Here is a 22,020-nt window from a genome sequence, read left to right as displayed (position 1 = left end):
CCACATCCCGGTGGGAGGGGCGGCGGGCTGGGGTCGGGAGGCCAGCCCTGGGGAGAGGCAGCAGGAGGCCTTGGCCCGGGCACCATTGAGGTGCTGGCATCCGGGAGCTCAGGCCTTGAGCGGACTTCGGTTCCCACCATGCCTTGCGCCAGGGCGGGGGGGGGGGGCGGGAGCCGTGTTTCCCGACAGGCCATGCGCGGGACTGCTACGGGTCCTCGGAGGAACCGGCGCCGCGGGGCCTTGTGGGGGTTGCAGTTCCCGGCGGCGAGGGCGGGCCTCGGCTTCCCGGCGGGCTGCGCGGCGGCCGGCGGTTGTCGGCGGGGCAGTCCGGCGGGCAGCGGCGGCGGTTCCGGCTGCGGCACAGCGGCGGACGAGTGGACGGGCCGGGTCAAGTGGGCCGGGCGGGATGCGGAGCCGCCGCCGCCTGCTGAGAGTCTGAGCATCGGCCTGGCCGCGCCCCCCGCCCAAGCCGCTGCGGTCCGAGCGTTCCGAGCGTTCCGAGCGCGGGCCGGGCCCAGCGCCGCCGCCACCCCGGCTGCCCCCCGCTCCTCCCCCGCCCCGGCCGGCCCAGCGCTCATGCGGGCCGAGCCCCGCCCCCCGCCCGCCGCCGGAGCCCGCGCCCGCCCGCACACGTCCGCACCATGCTCAAGTGCATCCCGTTGTGGCGCTGCAACCGGCACGTGGAGTCGGTGGACAAGCGGCACTGCTCGCTGCAGGCCGTGCCCGAGGAGATCTATCGCTACAGCCGCAGCCTGGAGGAGCTACTCCTCGACGCCAACCAGCTGCGCGAGCTGCCCAAGGTGAGCGGCCTTCGGACCTGTCCCCCGTCCAGCCCTCGCCCGCGGTCGGCAGGGTTGGCCCCGCCGCGACCACTCGCTTGTCCGAACCCTCAGCAGGCGCTGGCCCGGGCGGGACACCGCAGCCTCCAGCCGGCCCTGCTGGTTCTTACTGGCTAGAGCCCCACCCCTGCAGGCCCCGCCCTCCTCACCCATCGCTGGCGCTGGCACCAGGTGGCTAGGGTCATCAGGTGCCCGCCTTGGGGCGGGGATGGTCACAGCCTAGAGGAGTTGCAGATTGAAAACCGTAGGGGCAGGCAGATGGTATTGGGGTGGAAGGGGAACCTGGCGTGGCTGGTGGATGCGAACTTGCTGGATCGCTCTAGAGGTGGGGAACCCAGCCTACTGTCTGGTCTGTCTTCCTCCTCCTCCTGGTGCTGGGTTGGGAGCAGGGGAAGCCTTCTTAAGGTTCTTGTCTGTGACAAGTTTGTGTCCCGTTCACCTCTAGTGTCTTGTTTCTTCCCGAGCAGCTTGTTTTTTTCCTTCTAAAGACACTTGGGAGAGGAGGTTAAAGGAAGCAGATCACAAAAGGATTTCCTTCTTGGAGATGGGGTGCTAAGTGGCCCAGTGCCTGGGGGCTGCATACCACAAAGGGCGTGGCTCCACTCTGGGCTTGGACCAGGGCTGCTCATGGTCATTTCCAGTTCCCACAGATTGACTGTAGCCCCTGCACACCCTCAGCACCACGAGTACCTGTGGTTCTCTGTTGTTTTCATTGTACATTTTTTTTGGTACTTGCCAAGTTCTTGTCACAGGCTCAGGCTGGGCCGGTTTCTGGGGTGCAGTAGCAAAAACCAGCACAGGTCCTGGAGGGCTCACTTGCTGGGTGGGTGGAAAGCAAGAAACAGGGTCTCGTGGGGTCAGAAAAAAGAGGTGATTTCTCCGCTAAGGCCTGAATACGTAAGGTCAGTTACATGGCAGCATTGTGGCAGGGGTCACGTCTGAGGTAACGTAAACGGACCAGGTGACAGAAGTCAGGGAGTCGGAAACCAAAGGGTGTGCCCGCAAGTTTTTGTTTCTTTGCTTTTCTTACTGCAGACCGGGGTGGTGGGACAGAACCAGGGTTCCTGTGTGGCCTGGAGCAGGCAGAGGACCAGGGAGGCCCTGCTGCCTGCTCTTCACCCCTGACCTCGCCCCCCCCCCAACAGCCCTTCTTTCGGTTGCTAAACCTGAGGAAGCTGGGTCTGAGTGACAACGAGATCCAGCGCCTGCCCCCAGAGGTGGCCAACTTCATGCAGCTGGTGGAGCTGGATGTGTCCCGGAACGGTGTGGAGCCTGGGGCGGGTCTGGGGGCGAGTCCGAGGGCAGCAGGAAGGGCTTTAGCTCCTGGAGGCTGTGGGTTCTCTCCATGGTGACCCCTCTTCCGTCGCAGACATCCCTGAGATCCCTGAGAGCATTAAGTTCTGCAAAGCCCTGGAGATTGCAGACTTCAGTGGGAACCCCTTGTCCAGGTAGGTGTGGCCACAGCAGGGGTGGAGGTGGGATGAGGGGTCCTCAGCCCTGGCCTGGGCATCTGAGGTCCCCCCTTCCTCTGGCGTAGGCTCCCTGAAGGCTTCACTCAGCTCCGAAGCCTGGCTCATCTGGCCCTGAACGATGTATCCCTGCAGGCGCTTCCTGGAGACGTGGGCAAGTAAGTGCCCCCTTGGGTGGGGAGCAGAGCACCACCTGCACCTCTCACCTCACGCCCCGCCCTGACCTCTTTCAGCCTTGCCAACCTGGTGACCCTGGAGCTCCGGGAGAACTTGCTCAAGTCCTTGCCTGCGTGAGTGAGCTCAGCCCCTCTCACAGCCAGCTTGGGCTGTGGCCCCAATGACCATGCTGTGCAGCCATGACAGAACCGGCTCTGTTCCTTCTGCAGGTCCCTGTCTTTCCTGGTCAAGCTGGAACAGCTGGATCTGGGAGGCAACGATCTGGAAGTGCTGGTGTGGAGAGGGTGGGGCCATCGTGGTTGGGGAAGGGCCAGGCAGGGCAGGTGAGCCTTGGCCGTCACTTTGTCCTTATCTGTTCTTGCAGCCTGACACTCTGGGGGCCCTGCCCAACCTGCGTGAGCTGTGGCTGGACCGGAACCAGCTGTCGGCACTGCCTCCGGTGAGTGAGGGTGTGGCTCCCCCCGCCTCACACCTATTGGTTCCCTGACCCTCTGCGCCCACCCTCAGGAGCTCGGGAACCTGCGGCGCCTGGTGTGCCTGGATGTGTCGGAGAACCGGCTGGAGGCACTGCCTGCGGAGCTCGGCGGGCTGGTGCTGCTTACTGACCTGCTGCTTTCACAGAACTTGCTGCAGCGGCTTCCTGACGGCATCGGTTAGTGCTGGTCTGGGTGCTGGGAGGGGAGTGGCTGGTGGTAAAACTGGGCCTGGAAGAGGTTCCTGGGGCAGGACCCTTATTCTGCCAGGCTGTCGGGGAAATCCCTGAGGATGGGAAAGCCAATCTGAGGCCGGGGTGGGGTGACCAGTGCTGTGTCTGAGGAGCCGAGGCAGCTTGTGGAGGTGATTGGGGATGGTGAGCTCGCGAGGGCACGAAGGTGGGGCCCAGAAGGGCCCGGCGTCTGGGGATTGACAACGATGTCAGCAGCTAGGGCATGTGGTCAGGTTTGCAACAGGATGGCAGGGAGGGGTGAGCATGGGTCTGTGCATTTCGGGGGCTGGAGGCAGGTGAGGGGCAGGCTGTTTCCACTGCCTGGGTGGCGGGGCTTCACGCCATGAGTCGTGTTGCCATATCTTCCCAACACCAGGTCAGCTGAAGCAGCTGTCCATCCTGAAGGTGGACCAGAACCGTCTGTGCGAGGTGACCGAGGCCATCGGGGACTGTGAGAACCTGTCTGAGCTGATCCTCACGGAGAACCTGCTGACGGTGGGCTCGGTTTCACAGTTAGCGCAGGAGATGAGAGGATGGGGGGCACCCACAGCACCTAGAGCAAGGGTGGGGATGCTGCTGTTCGGTGGGAGCTAGGTATCTGCGGGGATGCATCCTCCTTCTTACGCTCCTGGCAGGCTGCGGCCGCTCTCTGACCCTCCCTGCTCTCGGCCAGGCTCTGCCCCACTCCTTGGGGAAGCTGACCAAGCTGACCAACCTCAACGTGGACCGGAACCGCCTGGAGGTGCTGCCCCCTGAGATTGGAGGCTGTGTGGCACTCAGTGTCCTCTCCCTGAGGGACAACCGGCTGGCTGTCCTGCCGCCCGAGCTCGCCCGCACGGCCGAGCTGCACGTGCTGGACGTGGCCGGGAACCGGTGAGCGCGCGCCCGCCCTGCCGCGGTCTGCGGAGCTGACGGCGCCTGTGCGGCCCCTCGGCTGACCGCGCCGCTGGCCTGCAGGCTGCAGAGTCTGCCGTTCGCGCTCACGCACCTTAACCTGAAGGCCCTGTGGCTGGCTGAGAACCAGGCGCAGCCCATGCTCCGCTTCCAGACTGAGGATGATGCCCAGACGGGCGAGAAGGTGCTCACCTGCTATCTGCTGCCCCAGCAGCCCCCACCCAGCCTTGGTAGGTCCAGGTGGGGGCCACCCAGGGTGGGCACAGCCTCGGGCGACGCTGGGGCTCCCTCTGACACGTGCCTCCGCAGAGGACCCGGGGCAGCGGAGCAGCCCTTCTGAGAGCTGGAGTGACGCCCCGCTCAGCCGCGTCAGCGTCATCCAGTTCCTGGAGGCCCCTGCAGGCGACGAGGATGCCGAGGAAGCCGCCACAGAGAAACGGGTATGGGTGGGTGCGGTGCCTGGACTGGCTGCCTTCCCACCCCAGCGGACCCTTGCCCTGCCCCACCCCTCACCCCTGTGCCCGCTGCAGGGGCTGCAGCGTCGGGCTACGCCTCACCCCAGCGAACTCAAGGTGATGAAGAGGGGTGTGGAGCGTCGGAACGAAGCCGCCTCCTGCAGTCCTGACCCCGGGCCGCCCTCGCCCTCACCCCCGCCCTCAGAGGAGGTGCCTTTGGGGACCCAAGGGCCATCAGAGGGACTCCCGCCTTGCAGGCTTTCTCCACTCCGGATCCCTGGGCTGGGGGCAGGGTTCAGATGCCCAATGTGGGCATAGGGGTTGGGGGGCTCAGGGCCGACTGCCCCATGTCCTCCCGCAGAGCAGGCCACCTCTGAGGGGTGCTGGGCAGACACAGGGGTCCTGTGATGTGGATGTGTGGGGCAGCTGTGCCCTCAGTGGCAGAGGGGCTGGAGATCTGGGCTGTGGTCTGGCCTCTTCCTCTGGTGCCCACGCCATCGGCCTCTGTGAAGGGGGTTGGGGCCAGAGACAGGCAGGTCCACCTCTGCTTGTTCTGAAGCTCTGGCAGCAGGGCCCACAGAAGCTTCAGGGCCTCTGGGGTGCAGCAGGGCACCTGGGGCCTGGGGGACAAGTGGCAGGGCCCGTGTCTACGGTGCATGGCCTTTCTCACGTCGGCGTCATCTTGAGAACCCAGTCAGTCCCTGTTCTTGGGACTTTTTTCAGAGAGATCCTTGAGGGGCCACGCTGCCCCACAGGACGGTGGCTGTGTGTGCCCATAGCTGCTTGCTGGAGCATGGCTTCCCTTGGGGTGGGTTAGAGTGTGTCCCTGAGGGCTGAGCACAGATCCAGCTCCTTATAGGGTGGGGGCAGCTGGGAGGGGTGAGCAGACAAAGTGCTGTGGTCAGGCAGCAGGGAGCCCAGGGGTGAGCAGACTGTCGCGTGAGGCTCCCTGGTGTGTGGTCTGACCCACCACCCGACCCCGCCACAGGAGAAGAGGCTGAGCGCCGAGTCTGGCCTGAGTGTGGAGTCGCACCTGTCTGCCAGCACGGCCTCCCAGGGTGAGCCCGAGGGCCTTCTGGCTGAGGTGGAGGGGCTGAGCCAGCAGGAGTCTCTGCCAGCCGCCCAGGAGGAGGTCACAGAGGAGACCTACGAGGAGGTGAGGCTGGCCTTGGGGTCTACTCGCCCAAGGGTGGGGCCTGCCATCCCTGCTCCTCCCCTGCCCGATCAGGGGTGTGGTCAGGACCAGTCGAGGTGCAGATGGGCTGCACAGGTCAGTGCAGAGCCCTGCCGCCCCAGCAGGAGTGAGGAAATCCACCCCTTAGCCAGCCTTGTGGGCCATGCCCTCCAACATCCATCACCACCACACGTCCCCCTTGGAATTATTTCCAGAGCCCCCAAGGACCTTTTTCCTGGCCCAGGTGGGGTCCCCGGCATTGCACTGCTGAGGACACATTCTGTGGAGCAGGAAGAACCTTCTGGCTCCTCGACCTCCCCCTTCTCTGAGCTGACCCGCTCTGTGCCCCTTGCTGATCCGGCCCTGCTCCTGATCTTCAAGCAGCAGGGAGCCTCAGCCCTTGTGTGCCACCCCCTACTCACTGGGACCTCCCTGGGCCCCGGGGTGGGGTGTGCCTGGCAGTCGCCTCACCCTCAGCCTCTCGCAGCCCACAGTGCGCTTTGCAGAAGACACGCTGCTGCTGCCCCCGGAGGATGGTGAGAGCGAGGAGGGGCAGCTGGAGGCCCCTTGGCCCCTGCCAGGCGGGAGACAGCGGCTCATCCGGAAGGACACGCCCCACTACAAGAAGCACTTCAAGGTCTCGAAGCTGCCCCAGCCCGAGGCAGTTGCGGCCCTGCTGCAGGGGACACGGCCCGGCTGTGAGGGCCCGGGAGTGCCTGGGGGCTGGCACAATGGGCCGCACACGCCCTGGGCCCCTCGCGCAGAGGAGGAGGTTGACGACCAGGAAGATGAAGCTGCGGAGGAAGAGGCAGCGGCAGCAGCCGAGGAGGAGGAAGAGGAGAAGGAGGAGGAGGCTGTGGCCTCTGCGCCTTCTGTCAAGGTGGGTCTAATCCCACATGGCTGCCTGAGCCAGTCTGCCCAGGCCCTTTGGTCCATGCTGGCACGGACCTCAGGCAACGCTTTAGGCCAGTGTCCTAACGTTAGCTGGCGAGGGAGGTGCCCGCCCCAGTTCTCCACCCTCCTCCCTCTCTGGGCTGGGGCTCCCTGCTGGCCTTGTAGCCCTGTCCTGGGGGGTCTGGCAGCCACTGCCTCTGTCCAGGCTCTTCCGCCTTCTCTGGCTCTCTTCAGGGCTGCCTTCAGGCAAACTGGGGGGCCCTTGCCCATGACCTTTCCCAGGTCCTCTGGTGGCTCTTGTGGGCCCCCCGGGGTCTTGCCTACTCCCTGGGACGCCCCTCCCCCACAGCACCTGTGTCTCCAACACATCAACAGTTCTGCTCTGAGCATGGACAGCGCGATACCAGGTCCGCTGAGGGGACCTGCATGTCCAAAACCAGGACAACCTAGCCCGGGCTCAGCCCACCGTGGGGCCCACCTGTGACTGACCAAGCCTGCCCTGTTTGGCAGGTCAGCTGCGGCAGCCAGGCCTGCAGACTGGAGGGGACCCTGTGCCTGGGAGCAGCGCTGGGCACAGGCAGGGAAGGCCCAGCGCTCAGGCTGTGGGAGCTTGGTGTGGTCCTTTCTCTTTCTCCTGCTCGTGGCGGGGCTGGGTGAGGCGGTGGCGGGGCCGGGCGGCGGCTCACCTGCATGCCCTTGCTGGTCCCGTCCTAACAGGGGGTGTCGTTTGACCAGGCCAATAACCTGCTGATAGAGCCCGCTCGCATTGAGGAGGAAGAGGTCTGTACTCGCTTGCTGCTCTGTGCTCTGAACCTCAGCTGCTGCTGGCCTGGCTTCCCCGCACTCCTGTGCACACCTCCTCCCACAAGAGCTTCTGCTCACCACCTTAGAGTTGGGGGCCTGGGGCGCCCGCTGGCCCTCCAGCACAGATGGGTGGGGTCAGAATCCTGGCCTCCAGGCAGGGGCAGCCGACCTCAGCAGGGGTACCAGTCATTTCCCACCTGCCCACCTTGTGATGCCCTGGGATTGAAAGGCAGCCTTGTGTGCGAGGCAGGGGCCTGGGCCTCATGCCCCACAGGCAGGCACTCCTTCCGGGCTGTACTCCCTTGCGCCCCAACAACGCCCACCCCATCCAGCTCATTTGGTGCCTGAGCCAGCCTAGAGACAGGCAGTCCCTGGCGAGGACTGGGCCCTTCCTGTCTCCCACTGAGTCCGCAGGCATCCCTTGCCCCTCTTGGCCCTCCCTGGACACCGCTTGTCTGTTCTGTTTCCAGCTGACCCTCACCATTGTGCGGCAGACAGGGGGCCTGGGTATCAGCATTGCGGGCGGCAGGGGCTCCACCCCCTACAAGGGAGATGACGAGGTGAGGCCTGCCCGCCTGCCCGTCCTGGCCGCGCGGCTTCCCGCGAGGCTCTTCGTGGCTCTGAGGGCCAGTGGGCGGCACCTTTGAGCTTCATGGCTCACTTCTCCTTGGGGCTCCCTTCCTGCCCCCACGCCTGGGCACCAGGGCTGGCCCTCCTCAGGGCGTGGGCTGCCGCCTGGGGCCAACCTCTGCGGGGTCAGGGCTTGGGGACAAGCTGCACCCGCTGTCTCCCTCAGTCTCCTCTCCTTTCCGGGTTGCCTCTGTGCTGGGCTTGGAGTCAGAAGGCTTTTCTGGAGGTTGACCTGTACCTTCTAGCTTTCTGACACCTGGGGCCCCCAGCAGCCCGAGCACAACCTCTCTGAGCACCCAGGGCCCGCTGCTACTCTGCCCACACACTTGGGCGTCTTCACAGCCCCGGCAGGGGGGCTTCTGGGCCTCACAGCTGCCAAGGGCCCCCCAGAAGGGCGGGGTGGAGGCCCTTCTGCCATCACTGCCATCGCTGTGAGCCTCATCTCTGGTTTGTCATCTAGGGTATATTCATCTCCCGGGTGTCTGAGGAGGGCCCTGCGGCGCGGGCTGGGGTCCGAGTAGGCGACAAGCTCCTCGAGGTGAGTCAGCACGCCCAGCCTCCGTCTGAGGGAAGCACTGGGCCCTCGGGCACTCACAGTCCTGGCTGTCGGGTGCTCGACTGCCTCCCCTGCAGAAAGTGGGGGCCCAGCCCCTCCTCTCCAACCCCCGAGCCCTGGACCCCAGGTGAGGCATGGAGCCAGAGGTGCAGGACCCCAGAATGCCAGCCCCTGAGGGAGAGACCCCATCTGGGCACAGGCATGGCAGGGTGGGCGCTGGCCTTGCCGGGAGCAGAGGTCTCCAGGAGGGAGGCGCTCAGGAGCCAGACTGTGAGGTGGTCAGACCTGTGATGGTTTGGTGGGAGTTCCTGCCCTGGAGCCCCTGCCTGGGCACTTGATTGCCCAGCGCTAGCAAGTGTGTCAGGGAACTCACGGGAGGCCACCTGCTTGTGTGCACAGCCGTCATCCCAGGACAGGGTCTAGAGGCCACGCGCCCTTCCCACAGGGCTGGGGCGGGGGGTGGACGGGGCTGCAGGGCCAGGCAGGGCTGACGCTCCGTCCTAACTGCTGTGGAGGACCCGCTGCGCCCCAGCGGCTGGAGGGTCTTGCTGAGTGGGTCGGGGTGGAGGCGTGGGGTCAGAAACTCAGAAACTTCCGGCGTCCTCGGTTATTGAGCTGCTCAGATAAGGGGCTGCTCAAGTGAGGGGCAGGTGGCAGGGTCTCCAGGACAGGGGACACAGGTGTGGATGTTGACCTGTTCTCGCCAACTGGGGCCCGTCTCCTGCTCTGCCTGCACACCTGTGCAGGGGCCTGCCTGCCCTGATGAGTACCGTGTTGCCAGGTGAATGGCGTGGCCTTGCAAGATGCTGAGCACCAGCAGGCCGTGGAGGCTCTGCGTGGGGCAGGTACCACCGTGCACATGCGGCTGTGGCGGGAGCGCATGGTGGAGCCTGAGAACGCGGTTACCGTCACACCTCTGCGGCCTGAGGACGACTACAGCCCCCGGGAGCGGTGGGGAGGCGGCCTGCGCCTGCCCCTGCTCCAGCCCCAGCCCCAGCCCCCCGGGCCCCTCCGCCAGCGCCACGTGGCCTGCCTGGTGCGCAGCGAGAAGGGCTTGGGCTTCAGCATCGCTGGAGGGAAAGGCTCCACGCCCTACCGTGCCGGCGATGGGGTGAGGTGATGGGCAGGGCGGATGTGGGGGCGCAGGGCCAGGGCCAGCCTGCAGGATGCCCTCTTCTTCCCTCTCCCCTGCAGGGCATCTTCATCTCACGAATTGCTGAGGGGGGCGCCGCCCACCGAGCGGGCACCCTGCAAGTTGGCGACCGCGTCCTTTCCGTGAGTGGGGCCAGTGGGGCAGTGGGGCCCACCCAGCGCCTGTCCACCCGACCTGCCCCATGGGGCTCCTGACTGGCAACACTTGCAGATCAACGGGGTGGACATGACGGAGGCCAGGCACGACCACGCCGTCTCCCTGCTGACTGCGGCCTCCCCCACCATCGCTCTGCTGCTGGAACGGGAGTCCGGGGGGCCCCTTCCTCCCAGCCCCCCGCCACATTCCCCCCTGCCCCCTACTGCCGCTGCCACCCCTGGGGAGCCTGGGCCACTGAGGCTGGCCCCTACTCTGTTGGCTGCTGCCCTGGAGGGGCCGTACCCAGTGGAGGTAAGACCCCAGCTCCTCTCCCTTGTGCAGGCGCCAGCCCCACAGGGTGGGAAGGCGAGTACCGTGTCCTCTCCTCTCAGGCTCTGGGGCACCAGGGCCTTGTTTCATAGCGGGCCTCCTCCCCTGTGGTCTCCTGTGTACCCCAAAATGGGCTCCCCACCACTGAGGACTCAGCTGCGGCGCACTGGTCCCACACCCCCTCTGGGCTTGAAGTGAGCCTTTGCCGCTCTGGCAGGCCTGTTCCAGCTGCCCCTCATGCCCCTCCATGTCCCCAGGAGGTCTGTCTCCCGAGAGCCGGGGGCCCCCTGGGGCTCAGCATCGTCGGGGGCTCTGACCACTCCAGCCACCCGTTTGGCGTCCAGGAGCCTGGTGTGTTCATCTCCAAGGTAGAGCGGGCCCCACGGACATCTCTGCACAGAGGGCCTGGCCCCAGCACAGGGGAGGGCAAGGCCCCCAGCCCACTGGACTCTGTCCCTTCTCCCGCAACAGGTGCTCCCGCGGGGCCTGGCTGCACGCAGTGGCCTGCGGGTCGGGGACCGCATCCTGGCAGTGAACGGGCAGGATGTGCGGGAGGCCACACACCAGGAAGCCGTCAGCGCCCTGCTCCGGCCCTGTCTGGAGCTGGTCCTGCTTGTGCGGAGGGACCCGCCCCCCCCGGGCATGCGGGAGCTCTGTATCCAGAAGGCCCCTGGGGAGAAACTGGGCATCAGCATCCGTGGGGGCGCCAAAGGCCACGCAGGGAACCCCTGTGACCCTACAGACGAGGGCATCTTCATCTCCAAGGTGGGCGTCCCGCCACAGCCAGCCCCACCCCGCCGGGCCTCTCAGGGGGAGGCGGGCCCAGGGGCCTGGACTGGTCCTCAGGTGGGAGGCCTGTGTCTCCGGCAGGTGAGCCCCGCGGGAGCGGCCGGGCGTGACGGCCGCCTGCGTGTGGGGCTGCGGCTGCTGGAGGTGAACCAGCAGAGCCTGCTGGGCCTGACTCACGGCGAGGCCGTGCAGCTGCTGCGCAGCGTGGGCGACAGCCTGACCGTACTCGTCTGTGACGGCTTTGACACCAGCACCGCCGCCCCTCCCGAGGTCAGTGCCCCCCGCCGGCCGGAGCGCTGCTGCAGGGACTGGACCCTGCCCCCCGCATGGCCTGGCAGGGTCTCGGTGAACCGGCACGAGGCCGGTACAGCCAAGCCTTTCCGCCTCTGAGCCTGGACAGCTCTCAGCTGCTGTGAGCTAGCCACGGCTCGGAGCTGTGGGTGTCGACGGAGGCTCTGGCCCACGTGGGACAAAGCTGGGGCACGGACGCTGTGGTTAGTCTAGAAAGAAAAGGCTGAACCAGCTCTCTCCGGGGAGTGGCGTCTGTACAGCGAGGCCGCCAGGCCTGGCAGGGTGGCTCAGAGCCAGGCACACAGCCAGGCCGGGACCCTCAGACTAGCTAAAGAGATGCAGGGGCCCCACCCAGCTTGCTTGGTCTCTGTCCTGCTCTCTCTGGCGGCCCCTCAGCAGGGGGCTCGCGCCCAGGGCAGGACCGCCTATCCCAAAGCAGAAGCCAGGGTGGGCTTGTGGGGGACCCTGGCCATCCGCCCTCCCAGCCCCCTGGGCAGAGTGCTGGCTGCCTGGGCTGTGGAGGTGTGGTGCCCGGCCAAGTCTGTGTCCTGGGCAAACCAGGCCTCCGCCCCAGCGTCGCCCCTGCCCAGGGGGTGGCGCTGTCCCGCTCTCTTCTGGCTTCTGCGCTGCTGTTCTGGGAGCCCTCTGCCTGCGGCCCGCCTGGGCCTCTGAGGGTTCATCGACTTCAGTGGCCGCCAGCACTGTCCTGAGGGGGTCCTTGCTGGACAACCACCTCTGCTTGGCCTGGATGGTGACTTACTGCCTGCCTGTCCCTGTACCGCCAGGGCAGGGCCTCCCTGTACCGCCAGGGCAGGGCCACCCTGGCTGTGTGTGTCGCCTCCCGGACAGGGAGGGGCCTGCACTCATGCCCTTTGCTCCAGGGCTAGAAGCTGGGCTGGAGGCCTCATTCCTGGGCCCCAGGCTGCCCTGAGCTGGCTCTCGTGCCCGCACCTCCCTTCGCACAGGGAGCCTTGTGGCTTCCGGGAGGAATCGCTCGTAGGTCCCCAGAGGTGGTTTTGCCTTCTGCTTATTCACAATGTGTATTTAACTGTTTTACTCGGTAAGTTTACTTACTTTAAAGCCTTTTATTTACAGAGAGAAAGTGAGCACGACTTCACTGTGAAGGTCTCAGGCGGCCCCGAGGTGGGGGCCGGCTTCCCCGAGTTCACCGGCCCTTCTGCGGGGCGCTGCTCGCTGCTCGACCTGCTGTGTCTGTGCTGGGCCCCTGCTGGGCGGGGCTGGGGAGGCGGGGCTCTGCAGGCCTGGAGAGCGGGCCTGCCCCACCCCCACCCCATCTGGCCTGGGGTGGTGCAGACTTCTGTCCTCGGAGGGCCGGGCAGGCAGTGCCGTCTTCTCCCCATCCTCTTCCTTTTGGGAGTTTGTCCTTCACCGTGTGACTTGCAGTTCCTCCTCTACATTGTGAGGTTCAGTCTTTTTGTAGTTCTTGCCACTTTCACTTTGTAAGAGTGGTCTCTCTGGAGTCACACAAATCTTGGTTCCTGTGAATCAGGTCCTCTCAGCTGTTCTGTTGCGACTTCCGGATCTGGCTTTTGCGCGGAAACCTTCCCGGCTGCAAGGCTGGCGGAGCACCGTCCCGGGTCTTCTTCTGGTACTTGTGTGTGTTTTCAAAAGTCGTGTAGCTCTGTAATCCACCTGAAGTTGCTTTTCAGGCAAGTGGAGTTTGGGTCCCAGTGGTATGCGCTAGGTCATCTGTCATCCTCCCACTGGTTTGGGAGAAATGTGACTTCCTTGTGGGTCAGATCCAAATTCCCGTGTCCCAGGACGTGGCCCCAGGAAGCTGGGCTCCATCTTGGGCTGATGCTGCCGTCTTCAGTACTGCCGCTGTAGAGTGTTTTAACACCCACCTTGTGAAGTCACCCACATTTTTTTCCTTTTGAAAAGTTTTAGTCTATTTTCATGTGTTTTTTCTTCCAAATGGACCTGCTAAATTCCCTCACGAAAGTCGGCTGGGGCTCAGGAACCAGCTTTGGCGTCAGGGCTCTGTGACTGTGCGGCTCCCCACCAGGCCACTCCTGGCTGGCTCGTCTCTTCTTACTGGGTCTGGTCGGGGAGGCTGTTTGACCTCCTCATGGAGGCCCCTCGGCCTGAGTGGTGGCCGCTTTCCCCTCCGGTCCCGCCAGGACGCTTTGCCATGGGGGCCGGTGGCCCGTGACTTTGCCTTGCCGATTTAAAGGATGTAGTTTATATAACAGTTTTTTAACTGGGGGGGCTGTTTCCGTTTATAAGTTGTAAGAATTGTTCTCTGAGAGGGGTGTTGAGTTTTCTGAAGTCCTTGTATTGGTGGTTTTCTACAGCCCTGTGCCAAGTCGGGTTGAGGTTCAGCCCACAGGCTTCCTCTGGCTGCCCTGGCGCTTGAAAGAAAAGGGGGCAACATTTACACCTCAGGACACGTCCCCTTACCCGGGACACATCCACCTAGCACCTCTGGGCCGCATTCCTCAACCCTTCAGGGCAGGGCAGGTGCTCACGATTCGGCCCCCACTCCATTTTTCCTAACCTCAGCCCACCTGACTCATAGGAATCCTGGTTTGCAACTGTCTCCCCTAACTTTCTGCTTCTGCAAACCAGTCTTCGTGTCAGCTTGCGCCCTGGCACCTCCCTGGCAGCGCTCTGCCCTCACTCTTCGGCTGGCGCATTGAGGGCTCCCGCACGGTCGGTGGTGCAGACCTGGCGGCAGGGCACCTGCGGCCACCGCCTCTGGGCAGTGTCTGCTTCACGGGGGTCGGGGTGGAGGAAACGGTGCCGCCCCACCCGCCTTCCCGTCAGGCCCCAGCACCCGCGGGCCTCTGCGCTTCCCCGGAGCCACCTCACTCTGCTTCCGTCGCGTCTGGTGCCAGGCCTGCAGGGTCCGGAGTCTCTCCTCTGCCTTCTCTGTGGCCATCTTGCCTTCTTGACCCCACAATATCTGTTGTCCCTTTCTCCTGATCACACTGGGGTTTGTACACGTTAATGGTCTTCTCTAAGAGCCAGCTTTTGGGTTTTGATCAGGACTACCTTTCTTTTCCAGCATTTCCTTGATTTCTGCTTGAAGGAAAAATGCTTCTGTGATTACTAATGTATCTTTTGCTTTGAGTTATCCTACAGACTTCACTGTGAGAAAAAAATTTTCTTTGTCAGCCGTTTTCTTTTATCCAGAGTAAGATTTTGTATTGGAAACACATGATAAATACTTCGGTTCTTTCACTTGTCAGTTTTTCAATAACACGCTGCTGCCGTAGAGACCCCGAAGGCAGCTGCGGGGCTGCTCGTGTTGCTGTGAACCCGGGCCGGCCTGCTCTCCGTGTGCCTCCTGTGCCCTCCAGCATGACGCTTTTACACCTCAGGACACGTCCCCTTACCCGGGACACATCCACCTAGCATTTGGGGGCGTCCGTGCTCTCTGGGGTGACCAGCCGTCCACGTCTTTCCTGCCCTGGCCCTGGATGTGGGGCTTAGTCCTGTCGCTGCCTCTGAGCCCTCTGCAGCAGGTGGCTCCTGGGAAGTGGATATTTTTAGGAGAAAAATTATGACTTTGTACTGTTATTTTTCAATTTGCATTTAAGGTTATAAGGTTTTGGTTTTTTTGACTTTATATTTGTGTCTCTTTTCCTTCTATTGAAAATTATTTTAGTAAATTAAGTAACATTACTATGGTTTCTTAATAATTCCAGAAAGCAACACCAGCATTAACTGAAATCAAGACCATTAGAAGCATCTTAACATTCCTGTGCGTCCTTAGGGTTTGTCCAGTTGAGAGGTACAGGCTAGATTGTGTTCTGAAGCTGCTTGAAATGACCTTCTGTGCTGTTCTGCTGCCAGCATGACGTAGTTAGGGTTACTTGTTTTCAGGTTTCAGAAATGACTCCAGAAATACCAATTTCTCGTTAGTGTAAACCTTTCCGTGGCCCCAACACCAAAGCTGCAAACCAGCCCTCTGAGCCGTCTGAGTTCCATCTCTGTGCCCTCACAGGCCGCCACCCGCTCCAGTTTTGGTTTATCCTGCCATTGTCTCTTCTTGAAAAATGTAAGCAAATGCATAAAATAATTATAAGCTTGGAGAATAGTGTCAAGAACAGCCTCCAGAAACTCCCCTCCAGAGCCCCGCGTGCATCCCGCCTGCGGCGCCTTTGGAGCCAGAGCGCAGTCGGGCACACGGCTGTCCGGCTGCCGTGGCTGCCCGGCTGCCGTGGCTGCCTGACCGTGAACGTCTGACGAGCACAGCCTGTCGCTGCGGGATCTGTCTAATGTTTCCTCAGGACACGTTTCAGTGGATGTATTTTTGGCAGGGTTGTCACAGAAGTGACACTGCCACCAGGGGCCTCCCGCCAGGATGCACGGCTGGTGACGTGTCCCATCAGTGGCGATCGCCACGAGGGTGTCCCAGGTGGTCCTGACGCAGCGTTCACAGTGCCTCGTGGGCAGATGCACCGTCCGCGTCAGGCTCCCCACGCCAGCGTCGGCCCCGCTGCTCTCGCCTCCGCGCCCGGTGCCGTCGGGCGCCCTCACCACTGCTCCTTCCAGGCATGCCCCGTGGCTTCCTGCCCTGCACTTTTCCCTTCTTCCTTTACCGTAGATTTGCCGGCTTCCATTTTTTCATGGGTGACAGTTTGTGACTTGCTGTTGATCTTGGGGCTCAAGTTATCCCAGAGTTGGCTGATGAGAGCCGGCTTCTGGCTGGCCCTGGGGCCTGGTAACATGATCCACCTTCCTCTGAGCCATTTATTTTTTGGCACAACAGGGTGTCAGAGTCGTCTCATACTTTCCAACAGCTTCTCCAAGGAGCACTAGTTCCTTTGGTGGAAAGTGATATTTAGAAGCCGAGATCCGGACCCTGGGTGGTCTCAGCAGCTTTCGGGGGCTGGGGTCACGCGTGAGTGTGTGCACTTTTAGTCTGTGATCATCTCTGTATCTCAGGAAGAGCACGTGTTCACATTGTGCCTCTCACTTAAGTCAGCGCCACAGGTTGGCCCTTCCATGCAAAATGGCCTTTCCTGACATGGGAAACGAGGCCTCGTCTTCCTTGCCACTTGGACTTAAAGCTCAGTCCGTCTCTGTGCCGCAGGCACTTTGCTGCCCACTGCCCCCCTTCCCCCACCTTGTCAGTCCTTTGCTCCCTGGGGTGACCGTCTGTGGTCGGCCTTCCCTGCCCCGTGGCCCAGTGTTGCTGCCTCGGAACCCTACCACGCGCCAGAACCTGCTGCGGTACACACAGTGTGCGGACGTGGCCAGTGGCTGCCCTGAGTCACAGACAGGACGACAGCACAGTGTCCTGGGCAGCCAGCAGCACTGCTCACAGCCTGTCCCCCTGCAGGTGTCCCCGGGCATCATCGCCAATCCCTTTGCAGCGGGCATGGGCCGCCGGAACAGCCTGGAAAGCATCTCCTCCATCGACCGGGAGCTGAGCCCCGAGGGCCCCGGCAAGGTCAGAACCACCTGCGGCCAACAGCCCCAGCACCTGGGAGCCTGAGGCCGCCAGGCCCTGACCACTGTCTGCTCTGCTTGCAGGAGAAGGAGCTGCCTGGACAGATGCTACCTTGGGGGCCGGAGGCTGGGGTGAGTGTCAGGGTCACTCCTACCCTGCCCGGTGGGCTTCTCCACACACTGGCCTGTTGCTCTGAGGTCTGGCTGCCCCCTCCCCACCCCACTGGGGCACGGCAGAGGTGGATGCAGCCCGAGGGGTCGTGGGCAGCCATGTCCCAGACCCCCACTGCCCACTCCGCACCCCTCACAGCTGCCCGCCCCACACTCGGTGGCAGACACAGCCCTGTAGCCCTGTGTCCACTCTGCTCCCCAGGGTCGGAGCCCAGAGAGCCTAAAGCCGGACTGCCGCACCGTAGCCGCCACACCCAGCACTGGCAGTGTGCAGAGGGTCAGTCCCTGAGTGTCACACCCCTGCCCCAGTCTTACAACCTTGCCTTCCCCTGCGACCCTGCAGACCAGAGCTTCCCGGTGGCTCTGCCAGATCCTGCCCCCAGGGTGAGGGCTGAGGCCCATGGAGGGTCCTCAGGTGGGACGGGGTCTGGAGGAGCAGAGAGGCAGGGCGCCCTCCCTGGAGCGCCACCTCCCAGCCTGGGCTGTGTCTCGTCTCCGTAATCCTCAGTCCAAGCCACGAAGCAGGTGCTGCTGTCCATCCTTAGAGCCCAGGTCGAGAGGCACAGAGCAGGCAGGGCTGGCTTCTGGGAAGGCCTTGGGCCCCTCTCCTCTGTTGTCCTTAGACTCACCAGGCAGGCTGGGCAGCAGAGGGGGCTAAATGGGCCCAGAGGCTTGGGACAGGACTAGAGACGGAGGCAGCTGGAGACCTGCAGAGCCCTCAGGGGTCCTGGGGGGACTGGGCACAGCTACTGTGGGGAGGCTGCACTGGAGCCGCTGTGAGGAGCCCCGGGGACCAGGGCTGGGGAGGGCCCTGGTGGGGGGGCGCTAGACTGAAGATGGGAAGTTCTCATTCCTCTGGGACGTGGAAATCGCCCCTCCCAGAGGGTGTGCCCGCAGGACCATGAGTGCTTGAGGGGCCTCTGGGAGGCACAGAGGGGAGGCTGTGCTGAGTGCCTGCCTCAGACGAGCAGGGAGGCCGTGAGGGGCCAGATGGGGCCTGGGGGTCAACGGAGCCTGCTCAGGGGCTTTGGTGCAGACCCTCCCTTCCTTGGTCACAAACTAGTCAGAGCAGGAAGTTCTCAGGAGGGGTGAGGGCCCAGTGTCCTGTGACCAAAAAGGGACATAGCTGTGGCTGGCAGGAGTCGGGGGTCCCCCGGCTCATGCACTTCTGAGGGCCGCAGCTCCGCTGTGGGAAAGCCCGCCAGCTCGGCTGCTCCCTGGCATCTTGGCAGCAGTGTTCATGGGGGGCCTCAGCCCTGGGCCACCTCTGCCCCTGGGCCTTCCCTCCATGGTTCTCTCCTGCCTCATCTTGGTCTGTCTTCATCTCTCACCAGAAGCTCTAGCTACCCCCGTGGCAGCAGCTCACTGCCAGGGACACCACCAGGCTGCTCAGCCCGGGCTGGGGGCGGTGGGGGCAGGGAGAGCCATGGCTCCAGGCCATGGCCTTTCCAGGAGAAGCCCTTCATGCCATCATCCAGGCCTCTCTGGGGATGTCCCCCGGCAGAGAGGACCAGCACCTCGCTCTAGTCCTCCTGGGGCCCCAGCCCTGCCACACCCTTACCCCCACTCCTACCTGGCTCCTCCAGGTAACTTCTGGGGCAACTGGAGGGAAGATGACTGAGGCCCCCTGTTCCCCTGGCCACCAGCAAGTGAGTGCGCCCTGGAAGGGTGGAGGACTGCAGGGGGTGCCCGTATGCAGCACCTGCTCTGGGGAGGTGCAGCACCTCCCCCCAGCCACCACTCATCACTCTGGAGGGCACAGCTCGTGGGCACCTTCCTGGCCAGAGCTGGCTGGTGATGTGGGTGGGGAGACCCCTGGGCTAATGGGGCTGGGTGGTCAGGGCTGCCTCACCCCGTCCACCCTCTTGTCCTTGAGTCCCCGGGGGCCAGCTTGGCCCTGCCCCCACGCCCCAGCTGCCTGCGGAAGCTTCCTGATTCTGCTGCATGGGGAGGGCCAGGCCATGGGCACCCCGCCTTCACCACACAGTGGGCATTGGCTGTGCCAGCTTGGAGCCCAGCTCCCAGCCTCTGCCCCTTCCTGGTAGACGGCAGATGGGTGCATGCTGGCCTCACACCCTGGGCACCCTCACCAGCTGCCCACCTCGGCTCCACCTCTCTCTTCTTTCCTCACCATCCCCCACACCCCTGTACCTGAACCCCTGATTTCTCCCTCTGGCCCCTGCACCTGCCCTTTGCAGACAAAACCTGGGGTGATCCAGCCAGTGGCTCAGGCCTGGCCAAGGGGCTCCCCGGCCCCCAGGGGCAGAGGTGATCCCCAACCCGTGAGTGGCCTGACCCCCGAGGGGTACTGGGGGAGGGTGGAGGCAGTCAGCAAGGACAGCTGGTGGGTGGGTAGGTGGTGGCTGCAGCCTGGACAGCTGTCCCAGCACAGCTCATGTGTGCCCTGGCCCCCAGTCCCCCTCCCCGCCCTCCCCTGACGAGCTGCCCGCCAACGTGAAGCAGGCCTACAGGACTTTCGCTGCCGTGCCCGGCCTGCACCCACCTCAGGACGCCCCTGCCCAGGTACGTGGTAGGCAGCCCGCCTGGCCCCTGCTGCCTGTGCCCGTGGGTGTGCGAGACCCCAGGGACCAGGTCTCAGGGCCTGCTCCCCCCAGCTCCCCACGCCTGGGCCCTCGGCCTCCCCGGAGCAGCTGTCCTTCCGGGAGCGGCAGAAGTACTTTGAGCTGGAGGTTCGGGTGCCCCAGGTCGAGGGACCCCCTAAGCGTGTGTCACTGGTGGGTGCCGACGACCTGCGGAAAATGCAGGAGGAGGAAGGTGAGCAGCGCAGGGTGCAGAGGGGTCAGGGAGGGTGAGGGGACTGGCTCCAGGCCTGACCCACCCCTCCCCCCAGCCCGAAAGCTGCAGCAGAAAAGGGCACAGATGCTGCGCGAGGTGGTGGCAGCAGCAGACGCAGGGCTTGCCCCGGACGGTGAGGCCCCTGACGACGACGAGCCCGAGGAGGAGCCGTCCTGGGCCGGCCAGGGCCCTGCCGCAGGGTGAGGGGGGTGAGGGGCTGGCCCCAGCGTCTTCCCCTCCAGCCGCTGGTGCTGGCACCCAGTCCACCCGGCCCTCCTGTCCTGTTGCCCGGCCCAGGCTCGGCCCCTCGTCCCCTCCGCTGCAGGGAGGCTGCGCCCCGGTGCGGACAGCCAAAGCCGAGCGGCGCCACCAGGAGCGGCTGCGCGTGCAGAGCCCCGAGCTGCCCGTCCCAGAGCGGGCCCTGTCCCCCGCCGAGCGCCGCGCCCTGGAGGCAGAGAAGCGTGCACTGTGGAGGGCAGCCAGGTGAGGCCCACCCGCGCCCGCCTGACCCGAGCCACCTGCACCCGTCCCTGGCCTGCCCAGCCCAGCCCAGCCCGCCCTTCTCCTCTGCAGGATGAAGTCCTTGGAGCAGGACGCCCTCCGCGCACAGATGGTCCTCAGCAAGTCCCAGGAGGGCCGCAGCAAGCGTGGGCCCCTGGAGCGCCTGGCCGAGGCCCCCTCTCCTGCGCCCACCCCTTCACCCACCCCCTTGGAAGGTCCGTGTGTGTTTGGGGTAGGGGTAGGGGGCAGAGCTCAGCCTGCAGCGAGGACCTCTCCTGACGCTCACTTCTTGTCCCTCCAGACCTCAGTCCCCAGACCGGCACCTCCCCGGGACGCTTGGTGAGAAGCCTGTAGCTGTCACCCTTCCCTGCACCCCTCCCCCAGTGGGGGGGCAGGGACCTAGACTCCCCACCCCTTCTCCTTCTTACACTCTCTGCCTCTCTCCTCACGCTGTCCTTGCAAGGCCTTGTCTGGGAGGAAGTTTGACTACAGGGCGTTTGCAGCCCTGCCTTCTTCCAGGCCTGTCTATGACATGCAGGTACTGGGCTCTCCTGGCCCTTCTGCAGGACAGCCCCGGCCAGTTCCTGTCCCCTTTCCGCTGTGCCTGTCACCCAGCCCTGTCCCACCTACCTCCCCTCCTCCAGCCAGGGCTCAGCAGGGATCCACCCAGGTCCCTTGGGTGGTTTCAGGCAGGTCTGTGGTGGAGCCCTGACCAGCCCTTCGCCCCATCACAGTCCCCAGACTTTGCCGAGGAGCTGAGATCCTTGGAACCATCTCCGAGCCCTGGTGAGTTGGCAGGCCTCACCTGGGGTGCTCCCAGAGTGCCTGGGCCCATGAGCTCACTCGCCCCTGCCCACCAGGTCTGCTGGAGGAGGATGGAGAGGTGGCCATGGTGCTTCTGGGCAGGCCCTCTCCAGGAGCCATTGGTCCTGAGGAGGTGACACTGTGCAGCAGCCGCCGCGCAATTCGACCAGGGCGCCGGGGCCTGGGTCCGGTGCCTTCCTAGAGGGTCGGGGTACCCCCGCCCCAACTAGGGGTGGGGGCCCTGCCAGCTCCGACACCGCCCTTGCCCTGAGTCTTTTAACCTGGCTGTTAGCATTTTAAAGAGAGATCCCCTCAGGAGTTCTGGCCACTGACTAACTGCCCCTCCCCAGCCCGGATCTCTTGGCAAGACTGTAACTAGTGATGTTTGTACGACCAAAGACTCTATTTTGTGGTTTAAGGAGAATAAACTTGACTACATTTTACCTCTCCTCTGTCTGTCCAATCGCCGGCACACCGATGCCCACCCCTTCCCCTCCGAGTCTGGGGCCACTAGGGGGACTGCCCCCACTGGTGCGCTGCTCCACAGCGGGAGGGACTGATGGGCCCGCCTACCGGGGGAGGGCACCCCCAAGTGCCGGCCTGGCAGTGTCCTCCCGCTGGGGCTCCTGCCTGGCCCAGGACGCGGCGGCACAGGCTCAGCACCCCCACCCCCTGCACAGCCGCGCGCGCACAGCCGGACGCGTGCGCGTGCTTTATTGGGGCCAGGCCCTAGAGGTCTCCGCTGGGCAACTGCACGCGCACCGGGAGCAGGATCTGCAGCTGCTCGGCTGGTGGCCACCGAACCTTGGTGACAAAGAAGAGGCGAAAGTGCCCCAGGCGCGCCTCCTGGAACTGGGTGGGGCCGTACTCCGGCCCATCAGTCGGCCGCAGCAGCGATAGGTACCTCTCCTGCTCTAGCAACCCGCGGCGCAGCAGCTCCTTTGCCAGGCCCGGCTGAACCTCCTCCAGCTGCCGCTGCACTGCCGGGAACAGGTCCACCTCGCGCAGGTCAAACACCTGCGGCGGGTGGG

The 22,020-nt window shown here is 64.3% G+C and overlaps 2 protein-coding genes across 13 annotated transcripts in view; one reads left to right on the top strand and one right to left on the bottom strand.

Moving 5' to 3' along the window:
* Window positions 1–241: 241 nt before the first annotated feature.
* Window positions 242–21,432, top strand: SCRIB (scribble planar cell polarity protein). 12 transcript variants are annotated; one of them, XM_072949919.1, is made up of 38 exons: window positions 242–800; window positions 1,985–2,102; window positions 2,209–2,287; window positions 2,377–2,466; window positions 2,542–2,598; window positions 2,695–2,758; window positions 2,850–2,924; window positions 2,993–3,137; window positions 3,568–3,686; window positions 3,865–4,064; window positions 4,149–4,315; window positions 4,395–4,525; window positions 4,616–4,750; window positions 5,529–5,696; window positions 6,202–6,594; window positions 7,326–7,388; window positions 7,883–7,972; window positions 8,503–8,580; window positions 9,380–9,709; window positions 9,793–9,873; window positions 9,962–10,198; window positions 10,474–10,584; window positions 10,688–10,981; window positions 11,087–11,275; window positions 16,608–16,718; window positions 16,802–16,849; window positions 17,091–17,165; window positions 18,475–18,537; window positions 19,087–19,170; window positions 19,304–19,411; window positions 19,504–19,663; window positions 19,740–19,884; window positions 19,982–20,167; window positions 20,258–20,400; window positions 20,487–20,524; window positions 20,649–20,723; window positions 20,920–20,971; window positions 21,046–21,432. In XM_072949919.1, the coding sequence occupies exons 1-38, from the start codon at window positions 642–644 to the stop codon at window positions 21,189–21,191; spliced, it is 5,007 nt and encodes a 1,668-aa protein (XP_072806020.1). In that variant the 5' UTR covers window positions 242–641; the 3' UTR covers window positions 21,192–21,432. The 12 variants fall into 12 exon arrangements, with proteins under 12 accessions (XP_072806020.1, XP_072806021.1, XP_072806019.1 ...); XM_072949920.1 differs by lacking the exon at window positions 20,649–20,723 and having other exon boundaries at window positions 20,875–20,971; XM_072949918.1 differs by lacking the exon at window positions 20,649–20,723 and having other exon boundaries at window positions 20,830–20,971.
* A 128-nt stretch (window positions 21,433–21,560) lies between these two features.
* IQANK1 (IQ motif and ankyrin repeat containing 1) overlaps window positions 21,561–22,020 on the bottom strand; it is a 28,745-nt gene continuing 28,285 nt past the window's right edge. The window contains 1 exon segment of the mRNA XM_072949947.1: window positions 21,561–22,006. Coding sequence (XP_072806048.1) covers window positions 21,719–22,006 — 288 coding nt within the window. The 3' untranslated portion in view covers window positions 21,561–21,718.

The sequence above is a fragment of the Vicugna pacos genome, chromosome 25, assembly GCF_048564905.1.
Source record: "Vicugna pacos chromosome 25, VicPac4, whole genome shotgun sequence".
Classification (NCBI taxonomy): Eukaryota; Metazoa; Chordata; class Mammalia; order Artiodactyla; family Camelidae; genus Vicugna; species Vicugna pacos.
The sequence above is the reverse complement of the archived record's forward strand: the minus strand, read 5'-3'. Positions and strand labels throughout refer to the sequence as shown.

Bases quoted from the DNA above. Each gene is read 5' to 3' on its own strand.
- SCRIB (XM_072949918.1), top strand. From the start codon at position 642: ATGCTCAAGTGCATCCCGTTGTGGCGCTGCAACCGGCACGTGGAGTCG. The intron at 2,925-2,992 runs GTGAGTGAGGGT...GCCCACCCTCAG, and splicing joins AGCTGTCGGCACTGCCTCCG to GAGCTCGGGAACCTGCGGCG. The intron at 19,885-19,981 runs GTGAGGGGGGTG...TGCCCGGCCCAG, and splicing joins GGCCAGGGCCCTGCCGCAGG to GCTCGGCCCCTCGTCCCCTC.